Genomic DNA, 23867 nt, shown 5'->3' with positions numbered 1-23867 from the left:
AGAAATACTAGAGTAAACCTTGTGGAAGTGTGTCCAGAAGGTGGACTTCTGGAAACTTGTAACAGTCTACAAGAGATCTGGGACAAGATAATGTTGGGGAGGAAGAGAACCGAATATCTGTGTCTGAACGAAGTATCTGCACGTTTCTGTCTGACATAATCCTTGGGAGGAACAGGGCATGTAAGACCTGGATGCCTTCTGGAGCAGTCTAAAGTTGGGAGCTTGTAACGGATGACAGAGAAAAAAGGGAAAACCTCTATCAGCCTGTCGTTTACCAGACTCTAGGAGTCTGTTAACTGAGAAATTGCATGAGAAAATCTGTGTGCACAAAACATGTACAGATGAAAATATTTTTTAGTGCCTGGAGTTTACGATTTTACAAAGGACACCTGTGTAAAACCTTTCATTTTTCTTCAATTTTTTCATAGCAGTTTTTTTGAAGACAATACAAAATAAGGTTAAAGCATGCTCATTGGAATCAGAAAGACTCCGATTCAAGCCTCACCTAGACAACTTACTAGCTAGATGATTTAGCAAAACTCCCTACCCTGTCCCCAAAGTCTGTCTGCTGATCTGCAAAATGGAATAATAGCGCCTACTTCACAGGATGCTGGGAAAACTAAGGTGATTTCTATTAAGCTCTTAACACAGTGTTTAGTACCCAGGGAATAGTTTTAAAGTAAAGAACCATCTGCTAATGATAGATCTTCATGTACCGCTTTGATAATTTGTATCATGAAAAAGCGGAGTTAGAAATATGCCTTTGCAAGGGACCACACCATGCTGGACACCACCATGCTGGGGCAAGGGCTCAGCTTGGACTATAACTCTGTCATTAGCACATTCTTAACAGAGCTTGTATCTTACAATGGCCATTCGGAAGAAAAAGAGCAAACGTTTCTTCCTTGGGAGTCTGTCTCCACCATTCTCCACCTTCTGCGCTCCCTGCTGTCTGCCACCCTGCATTCGCTGAGGCTGCACTGCTGCGCAGGTGGGGCTGTCTGCACAACGTGGAGTTCATGGGCAGAACTAGCCCCAGTTTGCCATAGTGAACAGCTGGACCGAATCTCCTAGAAAGCCTGTGTACCTCAGTGTAGATATGCCTTGCCCAGTAAATTTTAAAAAGGGATCCTGTTATTTCAAAAAGAAAATTAGTGACCACGCTCCCTGAAACTTACAATATTGGTAATTCTGTGCTGATCTTCGTGTGCAGATGATCTAATCAGCACTTGAAGGAGATTTATAAATAGACATGGTGATCAACTGGATTCTCAGAGAACCCCCGCCCCCACTTCCTTAAAACCCACCTTTTTGCATGCCTTTCCCCACTATGGAGTTCATTTTCTTTTCTTTTGCATTGTCTTTATCCATGCCTATAACTTCCTCACCTTGCTTTTACGATGCTCCAGGCTCTGCGCTGTAACCCTCTTACTGACTGACCATTTCTCCTTCTGCAGTCTAACAAAGCAGGTGATGTTCTCCTCTTTGTGTTTTCGTTCACTCTTTCCTTCTGCACCCACAGCTTTCTTTATACAGTTCTTTATACGGTCCTTGATGCATGCATCTCTCCATTTGTATCTACTTAATTTTAATCTAATGATGGTTTTGGGGGCTCTTCCTTTGAGGGCAGAAAGCCAGTCTTAACTCTCCTGGGCTTCCTTGCAAAATGTAGCACTGGGCTTGGTATACAGTGTGACTCACTGAAGTTTGGCCAATAGATTCTACACACACCACATGGGCATTCTTATTTGAAACAGAAGAAACAAATTATGTTACATGGACAGTTGAAGAAACCTAATTCTGTATTAGGAACTAACTTTGAGTAAATATATGAAATCACATATTAAGGTAGTTTCCATGAAAGAAAATGGAAAGTCTACTATTGTAACATCTCCTTAGTCTAAATTCCATTTATTTTTATCACTGTTCTAATTTGGAATATGTAGTAATGTAAACTGCACCCACCCTATTCATTAGACTATTAGAGAAAAGAGGTGTCTTGCAAATTTCTAGTGTTTATAACTAATATTTAAATAATATTTATACTGCTTAAGATTATTTCTAGAATGTATACACACAGATTCACAGATGAACACTTGATTTCTAAGTTTAATATCACATCTTAAATGGGCATGGTAGTAATTTCCTCCAAAAAAAAATCTACTCGACAGATTGGGTATGATGGCTCTAGGTTTGGCATACGAGACAGAAATGACTATTACTCCTGTTGAAATATTCTAATTCATTCTGTTTAGGAATTCAGTTGGAACTTCCTCTCAATTATTCGTATCATAAAAATTTTATCAGTCACCCACTGTCCTTACCACCCCTACCTCACACCTTGTTAGATCATGCTTAAATTTTAATCAACCCAGAAGCTGAATGTAGGCATGTCTTCTCTTTCATCCAGAACTTACATTTACAAACTTTATTCTGCTTATGAAATAACACTGAGCATATAAGGAAGAAATTATGGGAGAAAGAAAGCTTAATTAAAGGATTGACTTACTATTTTCATCAAGACCAGGTCCAATTCAAAATTGGACACGCTTTACACACAGCCTTTCAGAAACACAGTGAGGGAAGAGTTTATTGGGTAACATCTTCCCTGGGGAACGACTCTGTCCTTTTTTAATAAGTTAGCATTCAGACAAAAATGAAAGATTCCACAGCAAAGAAGATAGTGCTAGCAGTGGAATGTTTTGCGTTTTTAATTATTTTAGATGGCTCTGGATCTTGATCATTCTAAGAATTCCTGAGTGCATTCCCTGGCCTTGTGACTTGGGTTAATGGGGGAGGTGTTCTCTCAAGAGAGAAGTCTGAGACGACTGGAACCATAACTTGTATCAGCCCCTGCTACTGGAGCCCATCAAACCGACTTCTGCCTTCTTAAGTGTCCCAGCCATCTCCTCATAGAGCAAATGGTAAATACTTTAAGGGAAAAGACAGAGACAGAAAGAGATGGATGGACAGGGGAAGAGGGAGAGAGGGAGAGGGATGGATGGAGGGATATGGGAGTAGAGGGGAGTGAGGGGGAGAGGGAGAGGGGGAGCAGAAGGTGGAGAGAGATTGAGAGAGAAGTTCCTTATGTTTAGAGATGAAATTTCAATAGTTGCTCAAGATGTCCAGCTAGAGTCTTTATCTTACTTCTCTGCCTATCAGCTAAAAACCTGAGGCTGACTCTCCTCTCTCAGGTTGTCAACAAAACTGGCTCCCAAAGGAACCAGCCAGTCTTCATCTCTCCTTCTTCAGTGATCTGCACAGTGATGCACTAATTTTTCACACTTCTTTCTAGAAGTTTTGGCTCCCAGGCTTTGCTATTTGGTTGTCTGCCTTGGGATTTTACTTAAGAGAAAAGCGAATGGAATAGAAAACCAACAGATCTTTCAAAGAGTTATTCTGCTAATTGGATTTATTGTAAAATACATGTTTCTATGAACTAAATTACTGGCTTAGGAGTGGATATTTTAATTCACCTATTTAACGAAGTCAGGATAGCTTTAGGAAATTAGATCCCAAAGGATCTTTTCTCTGTACTCTTAGGGAAGTTGAGGATAACTCTGCAAACAACACTTATCAAAACTTACTCTTTATTATGTGTGGTCATCTGCATGTTTTATCTCCCCAGCTGGGTGATAGGGCTCTAAGGTAGGGCCCTGTCCCAGTGCCCATCTCTGCATCTTTCGTGAAATCTGGTGACATAAAAGATCTTTCTTCAATATGCTGGTCTTTCAAGTCGAGGTATACTTGAAGAAACCAATGTCTTAATTTTCTTTTAACCATATATTGTTGTAACTATTATCACTTCATTCAGGAAATATCCACCGAGGGTCAACAGATGGGTGAGGCCCTGAGGTAGGTGATAAGTGGACACGTGGTGAATTATACAAAGACTCCAGGCCTGAGGAGCTGACGCCCCTGGCAAGGGAGATAAGACAGGCAGGCAGACAGAGTGTCAGAAGGCAGCAATGATGAAGTGGGCTGTGGAAATTCAGAGGAAGGGCAGAATACTTGTAGCGGGGAAAGTTGGCATTTGTGGGCAGGTTTGTGGAGGAGGTGGTTCTTGAGCTGAGCTCTGGGTGATGTGTTCAAAAGGGCAATAAGCTCTCAGGCAAGCGTTGAACTACTTTACCAAAGAATAAAATTAACAGGGCATCCATTTGAACCCAGACCAAAGGTTGAGCACCAGCTGAAGACCCTCGGCAACCTCCGAATCCACTTGCAGCACCATTCAGGATAAACACGAAATGGTTTGGTTGGCAAAATACATCCATGGGCATACCTGAAGACCACTGTCCACTATCTGATGACACCATTTTTTGTTTACAAAACAGCGAAGTGTTTAACACACCAAGAGATCGTTAAAAAAAAAAAAAAAAACGAGAGAAAACATTGAGGTACCCACCTATTTATTATTAGATATACGCGCCCATTGACTTTGGCATGGCTACGAGGTGAGAGATGGAAGCACAAGGAGATGAGGAGACAGGTGGGAGAGAGAAAGAGGAGACTGTTAGAGAGCAAAAAGGTAGACTGTCTTGCAAGCTTTAAGTCCTCAGGTGTGTGCTCATTGATACTTCCATGCACGACAACGAGTCAGGCAGCAAGGGTCAGGAGCAATGTGAAGTTAGATTAGTCAGGAAAAATGCTTGAAGGGAACAAGTTGCTCCATTCTTCTCGTCCCTCCCCCTCTCACACACTTTACTAAAAATTGGTAATGTTTCAATTTTCAGAGCACAGTTATCAAGTAAAAGACAATCTAAAAGATGAATTCTTGCTCTTTCCCCCAAATTAAAAAAAAAAAAAGAAATCCTACTAAGTAACTATATGCAACATAGTATTCCCTAGGTTTTCTAAGACTGAAGTTAAACAAAGTCATTTTGTTTCTATATGCATGTTCTAAAAGAAAGTATGGACAAATTGCAGGGATGGATATTTAATTACACAATGGCTATTTCACACATTATTATTAAATATATATGTTATCATAGACTGTAGTTATGTTCTAATATTATACATTTTATCAATATATAAGTGAAATAATATTCCTGAGAATACCTGCTTAGAAATAATAATAGTTTCTTCTATTATCATGCATATCAAAACTTTTTCATAATGCTAATTTTATCAATTCTCTAAGGCTAAACACAATAAATTCTTCTTCGGACACTAGTGACATTTGCCCACACGACCTATGTGTGCACAAAAACAAAGCACACACAAACAGTGGACAAAACAGGAAAAGAACAGCTGGATATTTACAGAAGCAACAGTACTAGAATCAGTGTATGGAATACAATGAATCAATTATTCCCAATTTGTGGGCCAGATTTTGTAAAACATCTACAAAGGAGGCAGGAGCAGAGAAGGCAAAGCATGACAGTCAATCCCAACTCTGTAAATACTTCTTTCTCTTCCTCGTTTTGATCTTAATGTGGTCACTTATTAAGGGCTCCAGGGACAAAAAAATATTGTAAGTAAGGAAAATACCAGGATGGGAACAAGTTGCTTAAAAAGATGGGATATATATCCTACACTCAAAGTTAAAATTTGGGGACTTTTATATTAAACTGTTACAGGAAATCCCAAAACACCTAACTTGAATTTGAACCGAACCTTGAACTCTATAAGGTCTTAGAAAACTGTTTTTCGAAGAACTAAAAATGAAATCCCATGTTCCTAACCTCTTTCGGTAGCTGGCCTTGTATACTCTCTCATCACTCTACATTTCCTTGGTAGAAAATTGCTCAGGGCATGCTCGGGGCTAAGCCATGGCCACGAGGAAGGCAAGCAATGACCTCAAATGGCTACAGATCATTTAGATCTTCTTTCTTCTCTTGCCATGGCTTGGAGGGTGAGGGCTGTGAGTGGAACAGCCATGGAAACAGGGAGAAAACATCTCCACATGAGACTGTAGTCCTTCCCCAGAACCTACATAATTAATGTTCTACATGCTTCCAGGGAACTCTGAGGAACAAATTCCATTTTCACATACCCTAGGTCTCAAAAATTGTGATTCTTTTGGGCTGGTACAATCTTTGTTGAGCTGCATGGTCTCCTACAAAACTGTGGTCCTGAAAATCTCTAATTTCCTGGAAAACTGTAACCTATATCTCTATTTGATTGTGTGACATTAGATTCAAAGACATGATAACAAGAGCAAGGGCAGGAGAAAGCTCCTACATCCTGGAGGAACTTGGCATGAGGAGAAAAATAGTGATCCAAGGGAAGAAAGGCATTTAGAAGAAAAAAAAATTAAAGGCATCATTAGCAATTGCCAATCATTTCTTTTACAAACATATAAATATAGTTTGCTTACCAACAGGTTTTTCTTGATTTTTGAATATGACTTTTTGAACAAATGGTGCGGGTTATAATGAAATAAAGCATGTTACCTTGTCAGAGGTAAACATCAAATACTAATTTTATCCCCAGTATTCACAAGCAATGTCAAAAAAGTCCTCAAAAATACTTCTACTAATTATTGATAAATCTCATTTTCCTATGAGGGCACTGTGTTTGTAAGCTTTTAATCTTGGGGTGACTTCTTTTGCTAACAAGTTTGCCTAGAAGTAATCTCTCTTAGGGGGCTCCCAGACTTCTAATAACTACCTTATTTTTCCTAATATTTGATTATCACTGAGGGTAGCCACTGACCCTATCCGTGTCCTCTCCCTGGTGGGGCTTTGGGAGGAGACAGGTTTTAGCTGAGCTTGCTTATAGATGGTGCCTTGACAGAATAAGAAATAAATGCCTGATAACTCTGGATTCTACTGGTTGGGAGCCATTCACAGACTGAAAGGCATCTGGAGCATACTCAGAATAAAAAGGAAATGTAAACTGTGGTCCAAAAAACACAAAACGGAAAAGAAATCTGCTGGCCATCAATAAATAGATAGAGATTATAAAATGGTTTTCATCACCAAATAAAAGAGTCTTGGAGTTATCTACGACTCCAGTCCCTAGTATAGCAGAAAACCGAACATTTGGTAGTTCATAAAACTGTGCGTGATGAAATACTACTTCATCTTCTTTTGCTGTGCTCATTGTTTCCCTTGAAAAAGAGTTCAGAGCGAGTCAAAAGGACTAAAGGGCAGATTGTCGGCTGGCATCTCCACTCCCTCCATACAGCCCTTTGCTTCCTTGGTTGCTTAACAAGGGTTTTTCCAGGAAATGAATCATAAGCTAAATCTGAAGCAAAGAGAGAAATCAGTATGAACGTTCATTAGAAGAATGCTTGAAATTTCCCTGTAAGGGACCCGACTCTGAAATTTGTGATAAAACCATTGTGGTTGCAACACAGAGGGGCCCGGGAAGAGATACCTCATCTGTTGCTTGTAAGCATTTTATATATTTATAGATGAGAAGACAACAGAGAGCTGATAAAAGCAAACACTGTCTTCACTTTAGTTCCTTACATGTTATGCTGATTACTAGCAGACTGCACTTTCTATCCTTTTAGCAGAAGTTCTTCATTTCCAAAGTGGAAGGAAAAACTCTGCACATCACATTTTGGTACACTCTTGCTTCTTCACTGGTTGTTAGCACAACAGAAAACTCATCCTCTGAATCAGCCAGATTTCCTTAATGTTCTAAAAACACATCACGGCCCAGACACAAAATATCCATCGCCAACTCTCAAGTATTTGTGTCTGCACAGCTATTTTAAATCTACTCACGTGACGATCAAGATCACTTTGCATTAACCAGTCATGAGTCACTATGTATTGTTTCAGAAGCTGTCATAAAATACTCTACATTTTTTTCTCATTTCTTTTTTTCACTCACAGGTGGGTACCCATGGAAAGCTTAAGGTTGAAACTCTAAGGTTAGTTATTGGCTTCCTGCAGGGGGCCCAGCACTCTCTACAATAATGACAATTATCTTTCTAAACTCTAAGGGTCTAATCATGGCACATTTTTTGCTATATTTATATAGCAGATATATAAATATATGTTTATATATATTATATGTATTCTAATATATTATATATCGTATATGTTACATATTATGCTTATTTTATACATTATATTCATATATTAATATACATGTATTTCTATTACAGAAACATAAATAAGTGTAATAAATGAAAAAAAAATGAAGTGGGGAATTAAAGTGGTTGCGCCCCTAGCCAAGAGGCTCGTGCTTCTTGCAAGCTCTCACCTGTAGATGGCGCTGTCTTCCTTGCTGGGAATGGACTTCAGGTCTGTGAGCTCCAGGAACCGATCATGGAAGTAGTGAAGGTGTAAAATGCACACCAGCAGAAAGGAAGTTGGGATGAATATGCGAGTGAATAGTTCTGCCACAGTAAACTGTTTTAAGCCAAGATCCTCGAGCCTGTAAAACAAAAGAAAATGAAATGAAACAAAAAGCAAGTGCCTTTCTTAGGCAATGAGCGCACATTCTTTTTGCTATAAATCGTATCATAGTCCTTCACTGTCCTGTTACACCATTTCTTGCAACCCTCTCTCATTTGCTTAGAATCTTTGCACCAGCTCTGTGCATTTGCTTTGGTTTTTGTCTCCATCAATCCAACTGACCTACTCTTCCAGCGGTCAGTAACAACCTCAATATTGTCAAATTCAGTGGCTGCTTCTCTAACTTTAATTCTGCCTCTAGTCCTTCTTGAAACAATTCTGGTCTTGGTGCCGCCACACTGGCCTGGTTTTTCTCTTCTGTCACTGTCTCCTCCTTTTTTATTGGACCTCCGGATGTGAAATAGCCCCAGACTTCAGTGTTGAGTCTCTTCTCCAGCTTATTTTTCCCTAGGTTATCTCACAAGTCCCAGGGATTTATACACCATCTTAATACCAATGACTCAAGTGTGCATTTACAACTCAGGCTTCTCCCGTGGACTCTCGTGTCCAAATATCTACCAGAAGTTGTTGGTTTTTTTTCCCCCCAGTTATTTCATATTGAGTGTCTTCCAAACAGTGTTCTTGGTTTCCCAGTTTTGCTCAGCCACGCTATTCTCCACCCCTGGCCCCCCACTTGAGTCTTCCCTGGTACCACCATCTACCCTGTGCCACATTCTGGAATCAGGAAGTCTGTCTTTCTCTGCCTTCACATCTCATTCATTCACATTTCTTTCAGCCTCCTAGACATCTCTTGAAGCTGCCCACTTCTGTTATCCATCTCTGCACCACCTACTCTAGATGAAACCACCATCATCTCTCACAGGACCCCTGCTGTTGCTGGCTAACCCCCCCTGTGGTTTCTACTCTTGCCCTCTGACAGCACTTGTTTTCAGCCCACCAAGAGTTCCTTAAAGACTTAAAAATTTCACCAAGAATAAAATGCCAACACCACTACCTACGAGCCATGCACATCCCGGGTGCCTGGCTGCATTCTCCACCTCTGCTCTGTCCACTGTCCCCCTTGCTCCCGGCAGCCGAACCGTCCTCTGCTTCCTCGTTCATGCAAAACTCAGTCTTGTCTCAGGATCTTCACATTTGCTGCTGGGATGCTTTTCTGCATCTCAGCTCCCAACTCGCACACTTTTCTTAAGCCCTTCAGGTGGAGTTTAAATGGCACCTCCTCAGGGAAGCCTGCCCTGACCACTCCATTTATAGTCTGTATCCCCCACTGTTCACTGCCTCAGCCTCTTGTTTATGTCCTTCACAGACTTGCCACAATTTGTAATTAAGCTTTTTGCACAATTAAGCAGGGTTTTTTGTTTTTGTTTTTTGTCTCCTCCACTGGAATGTAAACTCTGCAGTGCTTAGACTCTGTCTGTCCTGCTTCCTGATGTGTCCCCAGGCAGAGTCACTGTCTGGCACCTGGGAGGCGTTTGATAAATATTTGTTAAATAAATGTTAAAAACGTGTCAGCCTAACTACATGGTGAGCTTTCCTGTTAAGCTTTTCTCTTAGCCACCTCAGTATATTCATTCAGCTCTGTGCCCAGTTCTGGTAACTCATTTCAGAAGTTTACAGCAGCAAATCCGAAAAGGCTACAGTGCATGCACAGATCTATCACACGCACATGAACAATTATTTCCTCATCATTAGTCTACTAGCACTTTTTCTATGGCATCAAGCACACCTTAGAATCTTTGCACCAGCTCCATAAATGAGGAGAGGCGGCTGCTTTATGTTATAAGCATATGAATCAACTGAACTGCTGAACTGAGCTTCAACTTGGAAAGTAGAAGGCCTGACTGGCGAAGGACTAAGCAGGTATTTCATGTGCGGCAGACATTTAAAAACATTATTTCATTAAAATGGAGCCCAAAATGCACTTTTCAGTCAATATTCATTAAGTACGTACTCTACGTGTCAAGCCCGGGGCTCGGCAGAGAGACCACAGACTGACCTGTTCTCAAGGAACTTATAGACACTGATGACATCATGTTTTACGAAAACCTCCCCTCAAGATGTTTGAACAATATGCATGCAACTCTTCATCCTGTTTGTCCCTTTCACAGTCCATTTTACACCAAATTGCTTACTTTTCTTTTTTTAATCCAGTCATGTTTTGCCACAGTCCTGGGAAGTTCTCAAACTGATATGTGTAGATAAAGATAAGCACCAGCATAGTGTAAATAACCACAGACATCCAAAAGTACTTTAGGATTCGCCTCCACCATTCATAGTGCACCTGTGAATCAGATGTTGAAAAACAAATAAAAAAAGAATTGATTTTAAAAAAAAGCCTTACAAAAGCACCTCATTTATTCAAGTGTGACAGGTGATGATATTGACAAGTACTCGAAAATCAAATCTATTTCATTTTTTGTTTTTGAGGCTCTATTCCTCATAGAGTCCGCTGGATCTGGACTGGAATCTCAGTACTGAGAGTTGCTAACTATGTCTTGGGGTAAGTCGCTGGACCATTCTGAGCTTCTGTTTCCCCCTCTGTAAGTACCTACTTTGAGAGCTGGAAAGAGGATGAAATCATCCTATTTATAAGCTAGTCTATAGGAGGCGTTCAAGGAATGATATGGAAGATGTTGCTGCCATGGTAGTTATTGTTGGGAGAAAACTGCCTCCGTTTTGAAATTCCACTATTTAAAAGTATTTCAAAACTTCATCAATTTTGGTTGAGATATTTTTATCTCTACAGGTGAATGAATGTAGTTGCTTTATTTGTCCTGTTGGTTGCCTGCATGAAGAGTGTCCTGTTGCACTTGTTTCTATCCCTGAGCGACAATTTTTCTAGACGTTAAGACTGAATTGGTGGAGAGGCTAACTCATTTTAGTAGAATCTTTTATAAATTCTAATGAATAAAATACTAAAGCAGTTGATGCATTATGCACACACATATATATATATATATATATATATATATATATGTATACATGCACACACAGTTTCCTGATTCTAAAGTCTGAAGTACAAGTGAACTGGGCATCAACCCATATTTTAGATTATCCGGCCACTGTTCTTCACTGACTATTCAAAAATGAATTTAATTATACAGGTTTTTTTTTTTTTTATCAAGAAGTTTTGAAAAACTCATGAACTTTTTTGTTTTTTTACTTTTTAAGAGCCCCAAATTTTAAAATAATGAATAAGCTGAAGATAGTCATTTCCCCTTTTAGGCCTTCTTAATATATAATGTTTGAATCGCATTGATCACTTTAGATAATCTGTTCAGGGGATGACAGTCATTTAGAATCCTGTCAAAGGAAGCTCAATGTATTCCCAGGACGGCTACTAGGATTTAAGACAAAACAAAACCAAAAACAAACAAAACAAAACAGGACAATGATTTACCTACCTGATACAAGGCCACACAGAACAGAAAGAGCACCATGTAGATGATTTTGTACATCACAATTTTACCCTCGAAGCTGACGAAGAAGAACATTCCTCCACAGACGTAGATCCAATACTTGATGAACATGGCCACCACCAGATTGCCCAGCACTTTCATAATGTCCTGGTCATCATCTTCCTCCACTTCCTCTTCCTCTTCCTTCCTTCTCTCTTGCTTCTCTTCCTTGGCTTCCTCTTCCTCCTTCTCTTCAGCCTCTCCCTCCATTTGTATATCTTGCTCATCATCTTCAAAATAGAAGACTGTGCTGTTATACTTAGCTGGTCCCCTGCCTGGAGCCACACTCCAACTGGGTGTTGTGTGGGGGGCATGGAAGTGCATGTTTTATGTGTTACTCTGTGATTTGAATGATTTCGGACTGTTCCAGTAAACAAGGCAGCATTTATAACGAATCATAATCAAGTTGCATAACCTTTGTGAAATACAGTTTAAAAGATATGAACCTGGTAATATTTTATTCTCATATTTTTACAATACCTGATTTCATTTCCAGGATCCAATGACAGCTTTATGTACTGCAGGATCTAGAAAAGTTAAGTACAGGGCCCCCCCCCTCCCCATTCCGTGGTTTTGCTTTTCACCATTTTAGTTACCGAGGTCAACAGCGGTCTGGAAGCAGATGATCCTCCTCCTGACACATGGTCAGAAGGTCCATAACAGTCTAATGCCATGTCACCTGCCTATGTCATTTACCCCATCTCATCGCTGGGCCTTTTCTTATCTCATAGCATCACTAGAAGGCCAAGTACAGCACGAGAAGATACTTTGAGAGAGAGTGAGACCACATTCACATAACTTTTATTACCATGTATTATTATAATTCTTCTATCTTATTATTAGTTGTTCATGGTTTACTGTGCTTAATTTATAATTAAACTTTATCATAGGCTTGGAGGTACAGGAAATGACATAGTATCTTTAGGGTTCAGTACTATCTGCAGTGTCAGGCATCCACTGGGGTCTTGGAACGCATCCCCTATGAACAAGGAGTCCCTTGCCCATGACAATAACACAAATTAAAATGACTATATCAATTTCAAATTCTGATTGTTTCCTGGTTCTGAAAGTGTGACCTTGGATAAACCATTTAACTTCTCTGAACCTGTTTCTTCTTCCCTTAAGTGGGAATCAGTTTTGTGAGGATCGAATGAGAGCTCATTTCTGAAAGCTCCTTGTGAGCTCCCATGTGCGCACTAACTCGGCCCCACTGGAGCCCTGGTTTTGCATCGCCCCAGGTTAATGCTCGGCTTTTATCTGCTCTGAAGTATAGAGGCTTTCTGATGTATGTGGGGAGCCCTCTCTCTCTAATTCTGCTGAGCACAAAACTCTCTAGTCACACCAATTTACCTTTTTCTTCATTTTCCTGACTTCCGATTTTGATCTCAGATAAAAGAGCTTCCTTTTCTTGAAGAGCTTTTTGCTCGGTGAGGTGCTGCCTCAGCAGGAGCCAAAAAGTAATGGTGAAAAGTATCTGAAAGTAGAGAATTAGCAGAACAAGAATTAAGTCACCCATTTGAAGTGTAAATACAATTCAACATATACAATATTTTCTCCACATTTCAGCAGAAACACAATAAATAAGCCTCTCTGTATGAGACAGAGTCGGGTAGCCACTGGATTTCACCTGAAAATCACTGGCTTTGAAATCCCCTTTGCTGAAGACACGAACAAGCATGTTTGAGGGCCAGGAGATCATTCAGCAGCGTGTGGGGGCCCAGGGAAGGTGTCCCGACAGCCCAAACTACTTCCATCTAGGCCGAAGTCAGCTTTGGCAACTGGTCCCCCCGGAGCTAGTCCTTGCTTTCCTGTCCCGACTATGACATAAGCCCAGTTGCAACAGGAAGACATATTTCTTCCATAACACTCGTTGACTCTGCAATGTTCCTTGGGATGAAGAATTCCACAGATGGGAAAAAGAACATTTCATCCCAGAAAACAGAACCCTTTCATATCTCATTCATCTCCCAAAGCTGAAGGAAGAATTGTTCTAAGTGTCCATACTTGTATGTTAAGGTTTTGCGGAGAGCCAGAGGAAAAAAAAAAAGCTGATGCTTTTGGGGAGCTCCTTCTTCAGGGGATATAGGACCTGGCACATAGTGGTTGTTTCGTACTAGCTTTATGGCAATACAATTTACGATGCCATACAATTTACCCATTTGGAGTGTGCGACTCAGTGGCTTATAGTAGTCACAGAGTTGTGCGACCAACTCTGCGATCAACTGTAGAATATTCTCATCACCCCACAAGAAGCCCCAGAACAGTCACCCCGTTCCTGCCCACCTCAGCCCTGGCCAACCACTAATTTACTTTCTGTCTCTACAGACTGCCTAATCTGGGCATTTAATGTAAGTGGAATTACTTACTAAACATTCTTTGGCCGGTGGCTTCTTTTATTTGGCATAATGTTTTCAAGGCTTGTTCCTGTTGAAGCCTGTGCTGGCCCCCACTTCTTCTTATTATTTGGTAATATTCCATTGTATGGACAGACAACATTTCATTTATCAGCTGATGGGTGTTTAGATTGTTACATTTTTCTGAGGTTATTAAGAATAACACTGCTATGAACACTCATGCGCAGGTCTTTGTGTGGACATAGGTTTTCAGTTCTCTTGGGTATAATACCTAGGAGTGGAATTGCTGGGTCTAATGGCAGTTCTGTGTTTAACCTTTGGAGGAACTGACAGACCATTTTCTGAAGTGGCTGCAGAATTCTCCATGCCCCCCAAGCAGTGTATGGGGTTCCAGTTTCTCCATGTCCTCATTAATACTTATTATCGTCTGACTTTTTTTTAAAGATTTTATTTATTTATTTGAGAGAGAGTGAGCAGGAGAAAAGGAGCAGGGAGAGGGAGAAGCAGACTCCCCACTGAGCAGGGAGCCTGACGCAGGGCTCGATCCCAGGACCCTGAGATCATGACCTGAACCGAAGGCAGACACTTAACCGACTGAGCCACTCAGGTGCCCCCTGTCTATCTTTTTGATTCTAGCCATCCTGGTGAGTGTGAAGTGGCATTTCACTGTGGTTCATAGTAGGATTTTAATAAATATTTGCCAAAGACATGAAAAAAAGTAGGCAAATGAACTGGTCAATTTTACTTTGACTAACTGCCCACTTGACAACCCATAAATATCCACTTCTCCTTTGCCTTCAGGATAAACCAGTCCCAGTCAGTCTGGGACAACATGTTTAGGGCCTAAGAAGAACCAGAGTGCCTCCACTTCTGAAAACTTGGCATTAAACTTCTAGGAGTCACAACAAATTGAACTATAGCTGCAATTTGGGAAAGAAATCTGTTTCTCTAGTGCATGTCTAAAGAGCTTAGGAATACTCAGGGGCAGATGGGGCACCTTTCCTGGAAGAGGTGATTTACAAGCCCAGTTTGGAAGGTGCGGTTGATGTAGTTTGATGGAGTGGGGAACACATTCTAGCAGCTGAAGGATGCTACCGAGGAGCTGAGTCTGGCTCCCCCAGACTGGCCAGACCTCTGAGGACCCAGGACATATTCTTTCTTTCTCTCACTTTCCATCACAGTGACCCATTCAGTACTCTGCAGTGTATTTAATAATGTACTTTGACAAATGTCACCATGATATTTTATAATCTTAGGTTGTGTTGTTAACCTTGATAAGGCCTTGCATTTTTTTTTTTTTAAATTCCTGGATACACTAAAATATAAGTGCAGACCCTATTTTCTCCAGAGTAACACTGCTTTTTTTAAAACAAATAATACATTTATTTCCCCAAAAATGTCCCCCAACCCCAAGAGCTATTTTATTTTATTTTATTTTATTTTATTTTATTTTATTTTATTTTATTTGAGAGAGAGAGTGAGAACACGAGCAGGAGGAGGGATAGAGGGAAAGGAAAGGGAGAAGCAGATTCCCCACTGAGCAGGGAGCCGGACATGGGGCTTGATCCCAGGACCCCCGAAGGCAGACGTTTAAACGACTGAGCCACCTAGGCGCCCCAGAGCTGTTCATTTTAGATTAGACAGGAGGTAGTTCAACCAGTTGGCTGGCCTACATTTCAGATGGCTCACCAATACTCCGAGCCAGGTTGAAATGGATTTGCATAGTCAAAAGGTGAGGTTCTGAATTTCTTTTATAAAGAAAAGACTAACTTCCCAGTTTTGGATGTGTGTTTAAGGGGAGAGAAGGAGAGGGAAGAGTGTGAGACAAAAGTGACTTGTCAGTGAAAATATTCTGTGGGACTGTCAGCTAGAGTGGAGTTTGAGAGAGAAAGGAAGGAAGTTGCCATGGTCTGTGAACACGGGATTATGATCTAATGTCTATCATTACTATTCACCTGTTAGGTGAATTCACCTGTTAGGAGTTTCTCCTTTACCCCAGTAGCCTTCATCAGAAGTCTGTGATCTACTAGCACCCCATTCAGGCCTGGTTGCCTTGGATACGGGGTGTCTGGTAACCTGTAAAAAAAGGTGCTTGCTCTCGGGAAAGGTGGGTTTCATGTGATGTAAATTCATGTCCCTTTCAGAGAGTGATTCTCTGCCTAGAGGAGAAAGGTGTTCAAGGCTTATGGAGTAAGGACACAAGACTGCTTTCACGGTCTTAACACAATGTCATCAACACAACGGACATGTGTGTTTAGAGTCTGCCACGCTGTCCACAAAATAGAAAGGTTGAGGCATATAATGTTCTGAAATAAAAGCTATTAAAATGGACCATGAAAATAATGAGTACTGAAAGATCATGAACCTTGTTGCTACAAATTGAAGGCATATCATATAATCTGCAGAAGGAAAAAAAAGAGGGTCATACTTAATTTTTGCTGCTAAGAGTGTTTTTTAAGACATAATTGAAGAAAAAATGTTTTTACTAATAATCAGTGATTATCTGTAACAGCAACGCATTCAGCCTGTTTTGAAAACTGAGATCAAAGAAAGTCCTCTAACATTTGGATACATTTTACAACTGTATTTTCCTGTTTCTCTAATTTCTACTATACTGTAATTGACATTAAAATATAGCAGACTATATTTTTCCTTTCAGTGGAAAGCTTTGTTATTTTAAATAAAATCTAAAAGCATGGTGTGATATTTATTCATGTTTAAATTATAGAGACCACTAAGCATTATAAGTTATTTCTTAGAGTTTTTAATCTATTCATTTTTGTAAAGCACTGAATATTTGGAACCCATGTAAGTAAGTCTGTGCTTAGATATGCTTATTATGATTATTGTGGATTTGCTTCAATGTTTTGTTTTCTTGTTTTCCTATTCACTTACCTTTGAGGCAAGTTCTCCTGGTTCTTTCTTTTCCAAGAATCCTGGGACCTTTTTAATTTCGGGAAGTTCAAAACTCCATATATACTGTAATATCAGCAACAGATTTCCATAGACGACCATGAAAGGAGAGCTGATCATGGCATATTTTCTTCTGTTGCGAATCATCCAAAGGGTGCATGACCAAATCAACAACACAAATGTCAACCAGCTGTGATACGTGATGCTCCAAGCCTCGAGGAAAAAGGGAAGAGACAACACACAATGGTGATGAGTACAACGTAGTGTTCACCCGCTCTGCTAACTTAGAAGTTCTCTAAAAGGAAAAAGTCAATAATATTCAATCCAGGGAGAAGAGAGAGTGGTGAAATCACAGAGAGACATCCCAACCTGGGGCATAGGAACGAACTGAAGAGAAAGACTGATCTTGCTGAGAAGAACATTGTTTTTTAACTTCCTGCACGGAATGGAGCCAAGGGCATGAGTGTCTTCTTTCTAATCTTTTTTCCCTTTAGGTATAAAGGTCTTCATCTTCACCCTACTTTACAGTATTAAAAGCAACTGTAAGTGCTTTATCCCTTCTTTTTCCAAAGTAGCTTGGGAGTGATTTACGTCATTTCAGAGTGCCAGGTAGGGGTGCCTGGGTGGCTCAGACCGTTAAGCGTCTGCCTTCGGCTCAGGTCATGATCCTAGAGTCCTGGGATCAAGCCCTGCATCGGGGTCCCTGTTCAGCAGGGAGCCTGCTTCTCCCTCTCTCTGCCTGGTGCTTCCCCTGCTTGTATACTCTCTCTCTCTGTCAAAAATAAATAAAATCTTAAAAAAAAAAAAAAAGAGTGCCAGGTAAATGTGGCCATAGCTGGGCTCCGAAATGGAAGCTGTGGGTATCACTAGAGTAAGTACACAAGTCGGGGCTTAGAGATCACTCTGGGATTATCTAAGAAGATGTACACAATAGAAATGAGAAAGTTTACACAAGGAAGGTGTGTCTTTGGCTTCTGCACACTCCAAACAATAAAACCAAGTTCATTTAAAGGCCAGCCTCAGCTTCTGTCCTGTAAGGGGTAGGACTAAAGAGCCATCAGACTCACTGGACAAATGATACATCTTCTTTCATTCACATGAAATTTGCAAAGAATCAGAAATGTATCTCAAAGGGCAGCTCCCAGGACAATACATAAATCAGGCTCAAGACTATTATTAACTTCCAGAAATCCATCTTTTCTTACCATGATCTCTGATACTAAATCTTTGTAAAAAGATGTTTAAAAGCATTTTCTAGATATGTTTGAGGCTAATTGAAATCAATTGTATTCCTGAATATCATGAATTACCAAGAGTTAGTTGGAAAGTCCAAAATGTTTTACAAGTCTCTTTTGCTTCTGGAAAATAGGTAAGTCTTAAGATAAATGAAGTCAGCATGGAACAAACAAATGTTTCCTCTCAACAATTTGCAAATTTGTCCCAAAGGACAGCTAGCTTTCTAAGTGGTGAATTATTTAAAATTTTTGGATGAAACATATGATAAACATAAACATATTTTTATATGATAAGTATATGATAAACATGAAAATAAAATTGCTTTTATTAAAATTAGTGACTGATAACCACTAGCAAGGCTGAATTGTTTTCATGAAAATATGCTTTCTTGGAAATATTGTTTATCGGAAGTTAGGTAACATTAAATGCTTCTGCATTTGCATTAAATAGTGTATTTAATGCATTTATCTTGGTATGAAATGCAGATGTGATTGCCATTTTTGTGTGTGACTCAGGAGAATAATCTTCAGAGATATTATAATTCCAGCAGATTGTTTCCCCCACACACACTATTCTTGGGAAGGTGAGGATGATGGAGGAAGAAAAACAAGTTATGAGGATTTTTTAAACCTCTTTCCTTTTTAATATCTAAGTCATATATGCCTTTCAGTCATGGTAGTTGGGATACTTCTGCATTACGTTCAGTTTCCAGATTGTCTGATAGTGTAGTAAATTTGTACTTTGTAGTTTTGAATAAATACATGTATCATTCTAACAGACTTGGCTCCTCAGGACTGCCCTTTCTGTCTGTGATTAAAACTCTGCTGTAGGGGGTGCTTCCACGGAAGGCAGGCACATTAAAAAACATTAATATTATGGCTCCGTTAAAACAATGAAAATGGCACCAGACAAGGGCACGTCTTTAATGAAGGATCTGCTCTGTTATGTTGTTTTTACAATAGATTTTTTCTACTAAGTAGCAAAATGTGTTTTTTTTAAAGCTCTCTTTCTTTACAAAAAAAAAAGACCAAACTAGGGGCGCCTGGGTGGCTCAGTTGGTTAAGCATCTGCCTTCAGCTCAGGTCATGATCTCAGGGTCCCCCTGCATTGGGCTCCCTGCTCAGTGGGGAGTCTGCTTCTCCCTCTCCCTTTGCCCTCCCTTCTCCCTTTCTTGTGTGCACACGTGCTCTCTCTCTCTCTCAAATAAATAAATAAAATCTTAAAAAAAAAAAAAAGACCAAACTTAACTGCCTTATTTTTAGAAAGAGAGAAGAAAGGTGTATATATACTCTTTTGAGTTCAGAATCAGAATTGTAAATTGCATTTATATTCGGTATCTTAAAATTAGAATTTTGTTACAGTTTAAATTAGAGGTTGATATATCAAAAATGTCAAAAAGTACCAAGAGCACAGAATTAATATTACTTAAAGAATAGAGTTTGCAACACTAAATGAGCCATCTTTAATTTCAAGGAGGTTTCTCTTTGCCAGCCCTCTCTCAGATGTGTAGTGGTCCTTACTAGAAGCTGATGTTGACTGAACATACAGGTGCATTTGGAAGACATTTTGAGGGAGTGCCTGGAGAAACTGTGTTTAGGTATTTTCCCCCTAGAGGTATAGAATATTTTCATTTTTTATCATCAAAGTTGTCTTGGGATCTCACCACTGACCACAAAATATGAAGAGTTTTGTGATTTTTAAAAAGATTTCATTTATTTATTTGACAGAGAGAGAGCCAGAGAGCACAATGGAGGGAAACAGCAGAGGAGTGGGAGAAGCAGGCTCCCCACTGAGCAGGGAGCCCAATGTGGGGCTTGATCCCAGGACCCCAGGATCATGACCTGAGCCAAAGGCAGACACTTAACCAACTGAGCCACCCAATATGGAAGAGTTTTGTGTTAGGTAAGTGTTAGGCTTCTCAAAAATAAATCAGATTTCCCATGCAAGTTTGTTTCTAAGAAGGTTACAAATTAGACTTTCTTTTGTCTTCTATCTCTAGGCCAAAGGACTATTTTTTTGAAGCTATGATGCCAGAGATGCAAGATGTATCAAGTGAGTATGAACATACATCAACTGAGCGCTCACAATCGGAAAAGCTCTTGGGAACTCTATTTAGTTGCTTGATGTTCATCCTGGTAACAATTTATTGCAGCTAAGATGGAGTAAAGTCTCACTCAAATTTGGGGTAAAATGTGAATGTAACTTTCAATGTCTAAAGGAAATAAAAACAGTCTATGTTAATCTTGGACACCTTCAATACCACAGAGAAACTACCCAATAGATCTTTTATTTTGTTAAATTTATTATTATTATTATTATTTTAGAGAGGGAGGGAGAGAGCAGAGGGAGGGCAGAGGGAGAGAGAGAATCTTAAGCAGGCTCCATGCCCAGCACAGAGCCCAATGCAGGGCTGGATCTCACAACCTTGAGATCACGACCTGTGCTGAAATCAAGAGTTGGATGCTTAACCGGCTGAGCCACCCAGGCACAACCCCAATAGATTCTTTTAAACCGGCAAAAAAGGGAACAGTTTCATTTGACAGGCTAATTTGAGAGAGATGTACTAATATTTAAAAGTAGGTTAAATAGAACAGAACATGATTTTGAAATCTGTAGTAGGCAGATCAGAGGAAGAATAAACATAACCAACCATTCCCCATCAAGACATTGGGAAGATTAGATATTTGTGCCAGCCACGAGAGGATGGTGGGGCATTTGTCGAGCACACTGACTGTCCCCTCTCATACATACCATCATGGCAATGAGGGCACAGATGTAACTTTGTTTCATAATAAACTGAAACGCGGAGACCATGGCGTGAACTTTAACACTTTGTTTCTCCTCATGGCTCCTTTCCTCCTCAAATTCTTCCTTCTCATTCTCTTCTTCCTCTTTCTTTTCTAGATAGAGAGATAATTTATATAGCTTTATGCTAATATGTAAATTCTGGGTAAATGTCCCCAGTGCTGTAGCACATATATAGTTTTAGCAGAGACTTTTTAAAAAATTTTATTATGTTAATCACCATACATTACATCATTAGTTTTTGATGTAGTGTTCCATGATTCATTGTTTGCGTATAACACCCAGTGCTCCATGCAGAACGTGCCCTCTTTAATACCCATCACCAGGATAACCCATCCCCCCACTCCCCTCCCCTCTAGAACCCTCAGTTTGTTTCTCAGAGTCCATAGTCTCTCATGTTTCATCTCCCCCTCCGATTTCCCCCCCTTCATTTTACCCTTCCTACTATCTTCTTCTTTTCTTTAACATCTAATGTATTATTTGTTTCAGAGGTACAGGTCTGTGATTCAACAGTCTTACAAAATTCACAGTGCTCACCATAGCACATACCCTCCCCAGTGTCTATCACCCAGCCACTCCATCCCTCCCACCCCCCACCACTCCAGCAACCCTCAGTTTGTTTCCTGAGATTAAGAATTCCTCATATCAGTGAGGTCATATGATACATGTCTTTCTCGATTGACTTATTTCGCTCAACATAATACCCTCCAGTTCCATCCACATCGTTGCAAATGGCAAGATTTCATTCCTTTTGATAGCTGCATAATATTCCATTGTATATATATACCACATCTTCTTTATCCGTTCATCTGTCGATGGACATCTTGGCTCTTTCCATAGTTTGGCTGTTGTGGACATTGCTGCTATAAACATCGGGGTGCATGTACCCCTTCAGATCCCTACATTTATATCTTCTAATACCCAGAGTGCAATTGCTGGGTCATATGGTAGCTCTATTTTAAACTTTTTGAGGAACCTCCATACTGTTTTCCAGAGCGGCTGCACCAGCTTGCATTCCCACCAACAGTGTAGGAGGGTTCCCCTTTCTCTAGCAGAGACCTTTATTTAAGACTTCAGAGATTATTTCCAACTAACAAAGCCCTCAGAATTCAAACAGATTCACTAAGTGCTTCCTGGTCAGTGTAATGGAATCCTTACCTCAGAAATCCCAAAAAGAACATCTCAATTTAAGAGAATGTGGAAGGTAGCCTGTAAGATGGTTCCCAATGACCCGACCTCCTGATGTTCATGCCTTTGGGTAGTCCTCGCCCCTTGAGTGTGGGTTGGACCTCTGATGAGCTGCTAACAAATAGGAGGGATGGAATATGACTTCCAAGATTCAGTTTAAAAAGATGGTGGCTTCTGCCTTGGCCACTTTCTCTCATTTTCTTGCTCATTCTGAGAGAAGCCAGCTGCCACGGTGTAAACTGCCCTAAGAAGAGGTCCGGATGGCAAGGAACTGGTGTCTCTGGCGAGCAGTCAGCAAGAGCTTGAGGCTGGTCAATAACTACGTGGGTGGGTGTGAAAGCAGATTCTCCTCAGGCGAGGCTTCAGATGAGACCACAGCCTGAGCTAGCAGCTTATCTACCACCTTACTGGAGACCTTGAACCAGAGAAGCCCATCCTAGTCACACCCGATTCCTGCCCCACGGAAACTGTGACAGTAAATGTCTTAAGCCACTAGGTTTGGGAGTAATCCGTTTTTCAGTAATAGATAACTAATACAAACAGTATCTGCAGTACGGATATAGTGAAGGTGCAGAAAACCAACCAAGCTCAACCAGTGTGAGCTAGGCAGCCCATGGTTTCCTTTTAGGTCATGCTGAGGCAGAAAAGTCATACTAAGGATGGAAATATCACGTCAAAAGGAAGAGAAACTGTGGAGGGCTGAGGAGAAGAGGACCAGCAACGGGACAGTACTGGCATAGTGGTGAAGGAAGGATTTCTCCTCAAGATCCCTCCCACAAGTCAGGAAAACTAATTTGATTTCAAAGATGAAGTAATAAGTGACACACTTATGTGAAACGTCCGTTCTGTCCTCCTGTTCAAATTCAATGGGCTACATGTAAGCAGGTCGCATCAGGGAGTTGCTCCGCACCATGAAGAGGATACATAAACCACTGAAACACCAGTAAGCATGCACAGCACCTTGCACAGACTCCAGAAGTGAGCCTCCAAGTGAGGTGGTGGTATTTCCTTGTGCAGAAGCCCGCTGCCCTCCACCCCTCCAATGCTGGGACTGGGGTCTATAAGGGGAAGTCCACGGATCAGAGACAGGAAAAAGCAGTCTGATGGATTTTACAGTTCCTGGTGCTGCTTCTCTGGTTGTAATGCTGTCTGCATATATAGATTCAAATTTAAAAAATAACTTTCCAGCTTTTGTTTTACCTTTGAAAGTGTAAGTTATGATGTGAGTGTGTGTGTTTGCCCTCTCAGCAGCCAAATTCTGTTCATTTCTCTTTATGTTAGGTCACATATAAAGAAAAGATACCTGGCTATGACCTGAGTGTCTCAAGCTTTAAAAGTCACAAATGCTGGTTCTTGGGCCTGGCCTTTGTGATTCTGATGCCAAAGCACTGAAGAGCACACTTTAGAAAGTACAGTATTTCCTTGAGCTATTCGGTAAGTGAAAACCTTGGTTTAAGCCCAACTTACAAACTGAGCACACACACATAGGAAGCAGAAATGGGTAATTAACCCATGGGGTCTGGTGCTCCGTGGAGGTGCCACCTGGGGCTGGGGGGGACGGGGGACGGGCAGGTCTGCTGGCTTAGGGACCTGAA

At 40.5% G+C, this 23867-nt stretch overlaps 1 protein-coding gene across 1 annotated transcript in view; it reads right to left on the bottom strand.

The window, feature by feature from the left end:
• PIEZO2 (piezo type mechanosensitive ion channel component 2) overlaps positions 1-23867 on the bottom strand; it is a 500927-nt gene that overhangs the window by 74445 nt on the left and 402615 nt on the right. Inside the window, exons 12-18 of the mRNA XM_044921024.1 lie at positions 21031-21179; positions 17026-17256; positions 13127-13250; positions 11723-12006; positions 10451-10599; positions 8164-8337; positions 4406-4447 (exon numbers count right to left, since the gene is read on the bottom strand). Of these exons, the coding sequence (XP_044776959.1) occupies positions 4406-4447; positions 8164-8337; positions 10451-10599; positions 11723-12006; positions 13127-13250; positions 17026-17256; positions 21031-21179 (1153 nt within the window). The remainder of the gene's footprint in view (positions 1-4405; positions 4448-8163; positions 8338-10450; positions 10600-11722; positions 12007-13126; positions 13251-17025; positions 17257-21030; positions 21180-23867) is intronic.

The sequence above is a fragment of the Neomonachus schauinslandi genome, chromosome 14, assembly GCF_002201575.2.
Source record: "Neomonachus schauinslandi chromosome 14, ASM220157v2, whole genome shotgun sequence".
In the NCBI taxonomy this organism is placed as follows: domain Eukaryota; kingdom Metazoa; phylum Chordata; class Mammalia; order Carnivora; family Phocidae; genus Neomonachus; species Neomonachus schauinslandi.
Note: the sequence above shows the minus strand (reverse complement) of the source record. Positions and strands in the feature narration are given on the sequence as shown.